We start from the raw sequence: 13,408 nt of genomic DNA on the forward strand, positions 1-13,408 counted from the left end.
GACCACCACCGTCCGGTAGTTATCAAAGACGCTATGACAGATGTTAACTACATCTACATCTACATCTACATGACTACTCTGCAATTCACATTTAAGTGCTTGGCAGAGGGTTCATCGAACCACAATCATACTATCTCTCTACTATTCCACTTCCGAACAGCGAGCGGGAAAAACGAACACCTAAACCTTTCTGTTCGAGCTCTGATTTCTCTTATTTTATTTTGATGATCATTCCTACCTATGTAAGTTGGGCTCAACAAAATATTTTCGCATTCGGAAGAGAAAGTTGGTGACTGAAATTTCGTAAATAGATCTCGCCGCGACGAAAAACGTCTTTGCTTTAATGACTTCCATCCCAACTCGCGTATCATATCTTCCACACTCTCTCCCCTATTACGTGATAATACAAAACGAGCTGCCCTTTTTTGCTCCCTTTCGATGTCCTCCGTCAATCCCACCTGGTAAGGATCCCACACCGCGCAGCAATATTCTAACAGAGGACGAACGAGTGTAGTGTAAGCTGTCTCTTTAGTGGACTTGTTGCATCTTCTAAGTGTCCTGCCAATGAAACGCAACCTTCGGCTCGCCTTCCCGACAATATTATCTATGTGGTCCTTCCAACTGAAGTTGTTCGTAATTTTAACACCCAGGTACTTAGTTGAATTGACAGCCTTGAGAATTGTACTATTTATCGAGTAATCGAATTCCAACGGATTTCTTTTGGAACTCATGTGGATCATCTCACACTTTTCGTTATTTAGCGTCAACTGCCAGCTGACACACCATAGAGCAATCTTTTCAAAATCGCTTTGCAACTGATACTGGTCTTCGGATGACCTTACTAGACGGTAAATTACAGCATCATCTGCGAACAGTATGTGATCAGTATTGTGTATCACCTTTATGCCTTCATACGTGATGTATTCCCCGACGGCGATGGCATTTTCCAGCAGAATAACTGTCTGTCCCGCGCTACAGTGGTTTGAAGAGCGTCCTAGTAAACTCACGTCCATGCATTGGAGTACAAACCACTGTCCAAACTTCTTGCTCGAACTCCTGAACGTTCCATCCGCAAAGAATGAATCACAGTTTTTGCTGCAAACACCAGTATTCTGCCATTTGGCGCCTGCTATCATTTGGGAGTAAAAAATTGCTACCATCAGTAAATTATTTTCTTGGAAGGATACTCCTGCAGAATAGGTGGGATCTTGTGTAGTTCCCATATATTTTCATCTAATGCGATGTAACGATTGTTTCGCACATCCGTATGATGGTAATGATGTTACTAAGTCGTAGTCTCGATTGAACAGCTGCTCTACTTCTTCAACGAAAACTGATGAAGCTGTAGCGTCTGTTTCTTTTCGCCGCCTCTTTGCGCTGACAAAATGTTTTCCTATTTTATTTCCTGTTTTATCTGGAATACAAACATGGCTATCATCCCCTAAAACTGTATTATTTTTTTGTGGGTACTTTTCCTTTGCGTTATTGTTTTTAAAGTTAATACAGCCTCAGTAAGTCACTTCATGTTTGTGTGTATAGCAAGTCTTCCCTTCGGTGGTCTCTGTGAACTCCGTTATCTCAGCACTAAAACACGGAACACTAACTGCCAGTCAGAGGTCAGCTACAGTACTGAACTCTGGGAGAAAGCCACGCACAGTACGAACTGGTGCAGGGACAGGGAACTTCGTGCAAGGAATGCGCTTTGGCCTTCTCCAGAATACGTCGCAGGCAGCGGCGGACATGCCGGTGTATCCTAGTTCTGGAACACCCTGTCCACTACCTAGAGTCCTCGGCTCCATGCAGACGTCAACACATTCCCTCTCAGTACACGTGTAGCTCCGTGCAGGTGTCACAAACCCGACGAGCGTTCCGTGCGCACGGGTAGGCAAATAAATTTAATTACCATCAAAGTTCATGTCCACTGTGCCTGTCAGAGCGTATTTGTGAAAATAATATCAGTATCAGTTCAGAGATTTAATAACAATAAAAGATTTCAGTAAAGTGTTGTCTCGTAAATTTCCAAGCAGTTTTGTCAGAAAGTCACATGTGTCAATTTCTACATTCATTTGCTGTGTAATTACAATAACAATTCTGGTACAGTGATTGTTTGCAAGACTGAAGATAAAGATTAGGAATATTCGGGGCCAAAATTTTAAATTCAGTCATTTTGTTTTTCAATCTAGCGGAGTACGTAAATTTAATTGAAAATGGGTTGCTTTTTCGTAGACGAATATGTTTGATATACCAGCTAGTCTGGATTTCGCCTCGTGTAGCGTGAACGCCACATATTTCCGTTCAAAATTAAATTTTCACATAGCTCTGTTGCGCTGCACTGAGATTTACATATTTCGGTATCAAAACTTACGAACACATATTTAAATACATGAGAAACTTCCACCTTGCATGAAAATTTAATAACAATTCACTCAATGACTGCTGACTGTACAGGGTATGCGTTACTCGGTAACGCGCAAAACACTAAAGTGGTATTTCCTTTAAGTGTTGCGCATTTAGTTTCGTTGATAGGAACAGTCAGTTTGCAAAGTATTTTCCATCTAATTCGCATACAATGAAACTCACGTTGAAGAAGGAAACGAATCATCATTTAGCTTTTCTTATCTATTGATGATACGCTGGAAACCTGTCTGGGAGGACTGATTGCAGTGGTCTGCATTTTCGTTGTAATTTATGAAATACTTCATGTGAGTGGCTATTGTCTGGTTTAAATGCAAATGTTCTACGTTCACTAATTTCAAACTTTCCTGCTGGTGGTCTCAATAAGAGAAGCAAAGAGTAACGCGAAGTCACTAGCGTCTCTGGAATTTCCTTCTCCATCGAAGTAAAGCAATCATCATGTCGAAGCTGTATGACGAGCGAAGTGCCTACTATAGAACCTCGCGCTACTGGATATGTAGAATCTGAGCTTCCGCATGTACCGGGAGTTTTTAAAAACGAAGCATTTTGTCAGAAAGCACTCTCATGACAAGTACCAGAAAAACATCAAATGAAAAGCTATTTTAAACGTAAACATTTTTGGTTAGGCTTTACCGTGTCTGTTGTTGACATCGAATGATACAACTAGTTTACCGTTACCAGTCACTATTTATTTATTTCCACGACGGGTTTCGGAGTTTTAAATCTCCATTATCAGGTGAATTTACGTGGATTGATATATGACATGTCAGTGTTGTGTCACGACTTTGAGATAATTGTGGCATTTCTAGTAGAGAAAAAGACAAAACACTGTTTAAGTAAATATAACATAGTTTTGTGGATGTGTTTTGCTGTTAGAATGGACGAAAATATAAATGCGTAAGTAAAAATAAAAGTTGGTATGTGTTCGTGTGTGACTGTGCATATGGAAAAGGGCGGGATTGAGAGATAAGAGAGTTAAAGGAGTGAGAGAAGGAGAGTACAGTTGTTCATGTTACTTAAATCATAAGTCATGTCTTACTTCAACAGTTACTTAGATGCTGCACGTATTAAATGTAAACTCTGTCATAACCAAAACTCCGAAACTGTGCACTACTCTTCTCAGTCCTTTCACCCTCCATCTCTCAACCCCCCCCACTAATAATGTCACATAGTAATAATAAGTGAATTGTTGAAACTTCCTGCCAGATTAAAACTGTGTGACCCACCGAGACTCGAACTCGTGACCTTTGCCTTTCGCAGGCAAGTGCTCTACCATCTGAGCTACCGAAGCACGACTCACGCCCGCTACTCACAGCTTTACTTCTACCAGTATCTCGTCTCCTACCTTCCAAACTTTACAGAAGCCCTCCTACGGTATCCTTTCTTTCAGGAGTGCTAGTTCTGCATGTCTCGCAGGAGAGCTTCTGTAAAGTTTGGAAGGTAGGAGACGAGGTACTGGCAGAAGTAAAGCTGTGAGTACCGGGCGTGAGTCGTGCTTTGGTAGCTCAGATTGTAGAGCACTTGCCCGCGAAAGGCGAAGGTCCCGAGTTCCAGTCTCAGTCGGGCACACAGTTTTAATCTGCCAGGAAGTTTCATATCAGCGCTCACTCCGCTGCAGAGTGAAAATCTCATTCTGGAAGTCTCTTGTTGTTTACATATAAATTTTGCAACAATTGGTAACATAACTTTTAAACTTAATGTTTCTAACATGTCATCCTAATTTCTTAAATGTGTACAAAGTATTATGTTAACTTGACAGAAAATAATCTGTGACCAATAGAGATATTTACGTCTGTTTCGGTTCATCTGTGCAATTAAAGATCTCCACAATGCTTCGAGGCTTGGCCCGAAACAATGTTTTGCTTTTCTATGTGTTGTTTGCACTTGTTAAGAGTGTAGGCGACATCTTTGCTCCTTTCAGTGTGATGTTGTATGTGACGTAACACGACAGGAAAAGGTAGAAGAAAGATTAATGTTTAAAATCCCGTCCATAACGAGGTCGTTACAGACAGAGAACAAGCTCGGATTAAGAAAAGATAACGAAGGAAATCGGCTATGCTCATTCAAAGGAACCATACCGGCATTTGTCTTAATTGATTTAAGGAAGCCACGGAAAACCTAAATCAGGATGGCCGAACGCGGATTTAAAACGTCGCCCTCACGAATGCGAGGCCACTACGGTAAACGAGTCACACATTTTCCTTCATCCTTTGAGTCGAAGATCACTACAAAACTATGAGCCATGCACTAAAATGGTGTTCTGACATTTTGCCTTCTAGACAGTCCCACAGGTTAACCGAAAATCGTGACACAAAACTTACATACCATATTAAACCACATTAATCCACCTTATGGTGGAGGCTTAAACTTTCGAAAGATGTCATGGAAATAAATGAATAGTGCCTGGTAACAGTGACCTTGTCGTTGTTTCATTCAGTGACAGAAGCAATTATGGAAGACGCATTATTTCCATTATATATTGCTCTTGTATTAGGTTGCTGCATAAGTTCGTAGTCTTTTTCCATAGGTTTAATAAACACAACAGATACACATAACAGACACTAGTCATCAGTAACATATCCTCCTTCACTATTTACAACAGTCTGCTCACGCTGGGGTAACTTTTCGATTCCGCGACTGTAGCAATCACGTGAGTATGGGGTGCAGAACTCGTCGAGCTATGTTCGGAGCATATTTTCATACGGAAAGGAAGCTCCTTGAACGCTGTTTGATGGCGAGCGTAAAAGGTGAAAATATGAGTGCAGGGATTAGGTGAATAAGATGAGTAAGGAATGACTTCCCACCCTAATTCCTGTGTAGTGTTGTCTGTCAGTCCACCAGAAAGCGTGCAGGCGATCCCGTGTGGTTGCGTCACTTCACGCAGTATTCCTGGGCATTGTTTTTGGCTCTCGTCTGGAAGACGCCTCAATTGCTGGTAATAAATGTCAGCAGTGATTGTTATACCTCGGGGAAGCAATTCGTAGTACACCACACCGTCGTTGTTTCACCAGATGCATAGCGTTATCTTTTGTGAAGGCGCACACGTCTTGTACGGGGAGTTACTGTTTTGTTTGGGCTCAAGCATTCCTTTTCTTCTCGTATATTAGCATAGCGATGCCATTTCTTGTCACCAGTAACGATGCGGGATAGGAATGGTCGGTGTGTACCAATTGATAACGAGCTAGCAGAGACGCACAGATGGACACCCATTGATTTTTTTGATTTTGGCTTAGAGCTTGCGGTACCCGCACACACCATTTCTGAACATTCCTCATTGCGTGCAAATGTCGCACGATGGTGTAATGATCATAGCTCATCACATTTGCGAGTTCTCGAGTACACTGAGTGGATCATTGTGGATTAATGCGTTGAAAGGATCTTCGTCAAACCCAGAAGATTTTCCTGAACGTGGAGAGTAACAAATGACAAAACGATTCTCCTTAAACGAAAAAAAAAAAAATTTTGTCGCTGTTCTCTGTCCAATGGAATTATCCCCATACACGTCGCAAATATTTCTGACTCCCTCCGCTGCAGTCACCCCACTGCTGAACTTAAACAGAGGAACATGTCGGAACTGCTCCGATTTCTCCACGTGGCACTTCATTTTCTAGCGTCCGTAGCTCCACTCACTATCTCCAAATGAGAAAATGAGAATACCTAAGCTCAAATAGCTACAGTGCCAACCGGAATGCCAACGTGCGAAACAAAAACACTACAAACTTATGCAGCATCCTAATACTATACAAAATAGTAAAGTTAGACGTAAGAGGGAGCGAGGAAGCCCTGATTTTGCCCGATGAAACAAACGTAGAAATAAACACATAAAAAGGAACATCATGGGTAAAAGCGTTGCCCAACATTTATGCGACTACTGCAGAAACTGTATTTATAACGTTAGTTATACCAGCGAGCTTTGTGTATTCCTTTCAGTTATGCTTACTCGATTTCAATAATTCGAGTAAATTCCAGTTTACCGTAATTATACACTGTTGTCATATGGAAATACATCTCCCATTCACACTAAACAGCCTTATAACATAAAAATCCCTCAAGACACTACTCTCGAAAACGTGAATAAGATAAAAAGACTTGCATTTGAGATAAAAAAAAGCTCTGCATCCAATTCCTATTGCTCGTAACATGTGGTTGACAATGGCCAGTTTTGTGATATAACTGAGCAAGCATTGTTTTATACGCGACGATTAACATAGAAATTGAGTTAACAGTTTAGCCTCATTGTTAAGATATTCGTTACGGTACACTCAGATCTGTTTCATAATAGTCATGGGGAAAGAAATTATGACACTTTTCCTATGAACACGTTTTCAACACCCTATACATGACAGTGAGAACAGGACGCCATAGAGATTAACTTGTGGTTGGATGCGACAAAAATACAGACGCCAAAAACTTGCGCATCTCCTTTATGTTTTGTCGCTTAATTACTGCAGTGAAAAGAGGTTTGTGTGCTCGTGACTTCGACAACACTACTAATTGTAGTTAAAACTCAACTGTATAAACGCAGCTGTATTATGTTATTTTTATTAAAGACGATCGGTTTCGGTTATATACCTGACCACTTAGGGTTCCAGGAAGGTATTATTCAACTATGCAATGTACAATTACATTGTTATAAAATTTTCCACTTGAAACAGAGAACAGAGTTTTCACAAGCTTGTTTGACGCTTACAAGAGATGACTGCTACACAAAGGCAGCTGTGTTAAGAATGGAACAATTCGAATTCCTTTGGGTACCGAAATTGTGCAATGCATATCTGAATATTTTTTTGGGACCCGAAGATGGCCAGATAACCGAAATCTATAGTCTTTGATTTAAAAAAAAGGGAACAGTGGAATATTGTACAATGCAGTGTTTAACCTTCAACAAATCTGTCCAGCACCGCCTACACAGGATATTACTACTGTGAAGCGTAACTGATTATGAGTCACGGTAAGCTCACGGTTCAATCGAAAACCCACTTTTAATGCAGCGTATAGACTTAAAAAACAATGATGGGACATTAAACTTAGCTGATTGTTTCTTATACGAGTATAGCTTGTAAGTGGTCACATTCTTCCTCGTGACATTAATCCCGCGCGTAAATTACGGAATACGAACAATATTAGCGCGTAAACACCGTTTATCTTGCAGTGTACTATAAGTTTAGCGTGCCGTACGGTGTCAGTGAATATATACGCCAGATTGCAAGGTGAAGCGTGTGCGACAAGATAAAATCTTTGATCCTGAAGGGAGAAGCAAATGAGTTCAGCTGATTGTTTCTTATACGAGTATAGCTTGTAAGTGGTCACATTCTTCCTCGTGACATTAATCCCGCGCGTAAATTACGGAATACGAACAATATTAGCGCGTAAACACCGTTTCTCTTGCAGTGTACTATAAGTTTAGCGTGCCGTACGGTGTCAGTGAATATATACGCCAGATTGCAAGGTGAAGCGTGTGCGACAAGATAAAATCTTTGATCCTGAAGGGAGAAGCAAATGAGTTCAGTTGTACGAAATTACTTAAGTGCATGTATCGCAGGCATAGCTGAAAGCGAAGCAAAGCGGAGCTGTAATGTTTAGAGAAGCGACGTCATCGGTATTTCTCTTGTCGATATCCGACTTACATAAGACATAGAGGCGCATACAGAATCCCCTGTGGGATCGAAGACGTAAGGAGTGTTGGCGGCGCCGCGTCTGTCAGCGCACTGACCGTTGGCGGCAGGCGCTGCCCGTTGCGCAGCACGACACTCGGCGAACTCCTCCGAAAGCTGCCCCGGTCGTAGACCCGGCGGCGCGTCGCTAGAATAGACTCATCTGCGCCCCCTTAGATACTCGAGATAAGGCGCGGGGCATTGCGCACACGGCCTGCTGACGGCCGCTGCTACTGCCCACCTCACTAACGATAAAAGCGCACGAGGTCGAAAATCGCATGTATGCACACGTACAGGGTTTGAACAAAAATATGGAAACACCGCGGGAAGTGCATACTTGACTGTGAATGCAGATGGCAGCCAAGTCTGCAGGTGGCGCTGTTGTATTTGACCATCAATGGCACTTGCGTAATGCCCTAAATGCATTACAATTGTCATTCTTGGTCAGAACAGTGATCTCTGTAGTTCTGAGTGCATGATGTGGGAGCTAAGTTGGCTCAAATGGCTCTGAGCACTGTGGGACTTAACATCTATGGTCATCAGTCCCCTAGAACTTAGAACTACTTAAACCTAAGTAACCTAAGGACATCACACAACACTCAGTCATCACGAGGCAGAGAAAAACAGGAGCTAAGTTAATTCGAACGTCGGCACATTGTTGGTGAACATATTGTGGTGCTTCCTTAACCGAGGTAACCGTAGTGTTACGTGTTTCGAGAGGCATTGTATCGCAGATTTATACCACATACAGGAAAAGCGAAAAATATCAAAACAAGTCCCAAAGCTGACGAAAGTGTAGGTTGATTGATCATGTGAGATGATCATTGAAGAAGATTGTGACGAAAAGCCTGCCGGAATGGCCGTGCGGTTCTAGGCGCTACAGTCTGGAGCCGAGCGACCGCCACGGTAGCAGGTTCGAATCCTGCCTCGGGCATGGGTGTGTGTGATGTCCGTAGGTTAGTTAGGTTTAATTAGTTCTAAGTTCTATGCGACTGATAACCTCAGAAGTTAAGTCGCATAGTGCTCAGAGCTATTTGAACCATTTTTTTGTGACGAAAAGTGCACTATTGAGCAAAAGTATCCGAACACCCCCAAAAACATACGTTTTCATTTTAGGAGCATTGTGCTGCCGCCTACTGCCAGGTACTCCATATCAGCGACCTTAGTAGTCATTAGACATCGTGAGAGAGCAGAATGGGGCGCTCCGCGTAACTCACGGACTTCGAGTGTGGTCAGTTGATTGGGTGTCACTTGCGGCATACGTCTGTACGCGAGATTTCCACACTTAAGCCCACTGTTTCCGATGTGATAGTGAAGTGGAAACGTGAAGGGACATGTACAGCACAAAAGCATACAGGCCGACGACGTCTGTTGACTGACAGAGACCGCCGACAGTTGAAGAGTAATAGGTAGACATCTATCCAGACCATCACACAGGAATTACAAACTGAATCAGGATCCACTGCAAGTACTATGACAGTTAGGCAGGAGTTGAGAAAACTTGGATTTTATGGTCGAGTGGCTGCTCGTAAGCCACACATCACGCAGGTAAATTCCAAACGACGCATCGCTTGGTGTAAGGAGAGTAAACCTTGGACGATTGAACAGTGGTAAAACGTTGTGTGGAGTAATGAATGACGGTACACAATGTGGTGATGCGATGGCAGGGTGTGGGTATGGCGAATTCCCAGTGAACGTCATCTACCAGCGTGTGTAATGCCAACACTAAAATTGGAGGCCGTGGTGTTATGGTGTGGTCGTATTTTTCATGGAGGGGGCTTGCACCCCTTGTTGTTTTCTGTGACACTATCACAGAACAGGCCTACATTAATGTTTTAAGCACTTCCCACTGTTGAAGAGCAATTCGGCGATGGCGATTGCATCTTTCAACACGATCGAGCACCTGTTCATAATGCACGGCCTGTGGCGCAGTGGTTACACGACAATAGTATCCCTGTAATGGACTGGCCTGCACAGAATCCTAACCTGAATCCTATAGATGGCCTCTGGGATGTTTTGGAACACCGCATTCGTGCCGGGCCTCACCGACAGACATGTATACCTCTCCTCAGTGCAGCACGCCGTGAAGAATGGGCTGCCATTCCCCAAGGAACCTTCCAGCATTTGCCTGCGGGAGTGGAAGCTGTCATCAAGGCTTAAGATGGGCCAACACCATATTCAATTCCAACATTACCGATGGAGGGCACCACGAGCCTGTAAGTCATTTTCAGCTAGTTGTCCCAATACTTTTGATCACATAGTGTATGAGGGCGACAGCTGCAAAGGTCACTGCAGAACTGAATGTCGCACTCGCGAACACTGTCAGCAATAAAACAACACGAGGGGAGAACCACAAGTTGAGAATTGCATGGTGAGCAGAAATTCCAAAATCATACATCAGTGACATTAGGAAAATGTGGCGCGGAAGTGATAAATCATGGGCTATGGAGCAACAGAAGAAAGTCATTTTGTCGGATGAGCCATGTTTCATTGCGTTTCCCATTACGGCCGAGTTTACGTTCAAGAGTGAAACATAAAAGTGGGGGGGGGGGGGGGGGGGGGAAGGGGAGCAGCGGTGATCATTTGGGCAGTCATATCTTGGTCTTCCATTGGCTCCATGGTTACTCCACTAGATCACGTTACTATAAAGGATTATGTGACCATTTTGATTAATCAGGTCCACTTCATGGTACAATGTTTGTTCCCTTAGGCTGATGCAGTGCTCCGAAGCTCAAATGGTTCAAATGGCTCTGAGCACTACGGGACTTAACTTCTGGGGTCATCAGTCCCCTAGAACTCAGAACAACTTAAACCTAACTAATCTAAGGACATCACAGACATCCGTGCCCTTGGCAGGATTCCGAGCGTTTCTAGGTGCTTCAGTTTGGAACCGCGCGACCGCTACGGTCGCAGGTTCGAATCCTGCCTCGGGCATGGATGTGTGTCATGTCCTTAGGTTAGTTAGGTTTAAGTAGTTATAAGTTCTAGGGGGACTGATGACCTCAGATGTTAAGTCCCATAGTGCACAGAGCCATTTGAACCTTGGCAGGATTCGTACCTGCGACCGTAGTCGTTGCGCGGTTCCAGACTGTAGCGCCTAGAACCCCTCGGCCACCTCGGCCGGCTGCTCCTAAGCTACTGGGCCCCTGTTTACATAGCTCACGTCGTCTGCACCTAGTTTTGTGAGCGCCAGGATGAATTTTTGCACTCTCCCGGCACCACTATCACCAGATCTCAGTAATATATTTGTGTTCTACCTTGGAGAGAAGGGTGCGTGATCGCTATCCACTTACATTATCATTACCTTGATTTGCCACTATTTTGCAGTAAGAATGGTATAACATTCCCTTGGAAACCGAACAGGTCCTGTATTTATCCATTTCGAGACGCTGGGCGCTGTTTCGAATGCCAACAGCTTACCTACACTGTATTAGGCATGGTAAGGTGTTGGGCTTTTGGCTTTTCTATAGTTTTGTCCACCCGTTGTATACACATAGAGGCATTCATATTCAGTAAGCCACCATGCAGTACATGGCGGATGATGCCTCGTAGACACCTGCAAGTCTTTCCCCTTCCTGTCCTACCCACGGATGAAGCGAGGAAAAAACGACTGTCTTCATGCTTCCGGACGAGCTCTGATATCCCGTATCCAGTTTTTGTGGTTCTTACGAGAGATGTACGTTCGTGGCAGTAACATCGATCTCAGTCTGTTTCAAATTCCGATTCTTTTAACTTTCTCAGTATCGTTGTTCCCTCCAAGGATTCCCATTGGTGTTCACGAAGCATTTATGTAATACTCACGTGTTGGTCGAACTTGCAGGTAACAAATCTAGCAACACGCCTCTGAATTACTTCGATGTCTTCCTTTAATCTCACATGGTGGGTATCCCGAACATTCAATTAATACTCTAGAATGTGTCGCACAAGTGTTCTTCATAGACGAGTTACATTTTCCTAGAATTATCATAATAACTACTCTCGCTCTATTGCAGTACACCACTAATACTGCATTCGAAGATTATAGAATAATTTTTCCTACTAATTTACATTATCTTACTTTTTTTCCACATTTAGAGTTAGCTGCCATTCATCAGACTAAACAGAAATTCTATCCAAGTCACCCTGCGTCCTCCTACACGCACTTAGCGACACTTTCCAGTACATAAAAACAAACATTCGCAGACTGCTGCTCACTGTATCCGTCAGATTGCTTATGTAGTGGCTGGATTATGGGTGAATTGTGAGTACAGGAAACTCAAACCAAAGTCAAACCACGGGAATGTTGAGCAACTGGATTAACCGAAGCCTTCGTTACCGGTTCGCCAAATCACAACCAAACTGTCTCGGTCCACGCCACGGAAGAACCTTTCACCACGACCTACATTCTAAAAAATCAATATGGACGCAAAAAAATACTGCCGGTGGCCTGTTCTTTTCCTGTTTGCGCACTTATGACGTCACGGTCCGCAACCTCATTACGCCACGGGACGAACTCGACATCCGGTATCGGTAAGTTCGGTTCATCAGAAAAACCTTGATTGGCCGAATTTTGAAGATAGACACTAATTATTCCCCGGAAGCCTACTAACAAAGTTTAAGAAACAATATTGCGTGAAGAATCTGGAGCTATTCTTCAGCCCCTTCGTTTAGCTCCCGTAGGGACCATGACGATAAAATCAGAGTAATTACAACACGCACAGCGGTATTTAAGCAGTCACTGATCCCGTACTCTACGGGACTGGCACGGAAAGAAAGTCTAGCCTGTGGTACGACGCTAAATATCCTTTGTCATGTACTAAACAGTGGTTTGCTGAGTTTGTCTGTAGATGCAAAAAGATTCATCTGGCCACATCTGCGTTAACACTCCACTACCAGGTGTACAATGTAGGGTTCTGAATGCTTGGTAGCAACGTCTATCACCATCCTTTCCTATTCCATTAGCGTACAAGGCGGAGAGAAAGTACTTTTTACATTGTCTCAAATATTCATACACAATGTTCTCTGCCCACTAGTCGCGTTAAATGGAAATCGACCAGCAAATCTGTCTCGAAAGGCTTCGTGGTTATATGTGAAATATTTGTTTTCTAATTTTTTTCCGACGGCGTTTCGCTAGAACACCTCCTTGCTTGCAACGATTTCCATTTCTGTTTACAGAACAACTACGTCGCACTTTGGTGTGGAAATGGGTGAGACAATTAGAGCCGTAGCAGCCCGTTGCTGAATCGTCCAATCTCTTCCTACAGCCCGATATAATGATCACTCCAAAGACCCCAACAGTGTTCAAGAGTAGATTATATGCCTCTGCTTTGTAGAGTTGCTACATTTTCCTAAAATCTTTT

General features: G+C 43.3%; 1 protein-coding gene across 2 annotated transcripts in view; it reads right to left on the minus strand.

The window, feature by feature from the left end:
• The window catches only part of LOC126297696 (cyclin-dependent kinase 12-like), a 313,910-nt gene extending 305,722 nt beyond the window's left edge, over positions 1-8,188 (minus strand). The window contains exon 1 of one of the 2 annotated variants that reach the window (XM_049988818.1): positions 8,043-8,188. In XM_049988818.1, the coding sequence (XP_049844775.1) occupies positions 8,043-8,061 (19 nt within the window). In that variant the 5' untranslated portion in view covers positions 8,062-8,188. The remainder of the gene's footprint in view (positions 1-8,042) is intronic. The other variant, XM_049988820.1, reaches the window with a different exon arrangement.
• Positions 8,189-13,408: the final 5,220 nt, after the last annotated feature.

Source organism: Schistocerca gregaria, chromosome X, assembly GCF_023897955.1.
Source record: "Schistocerca gregaria isolate iqSchGreg1 chromosome X, iqSchGreg1.2, whole genome shotgun sequence".
NCBI lineage: Eukaryota > Metazoa > Arthropoda > Insecta > Orthoptera > Acrididae > Schistocerca > Schistocerca gregaria.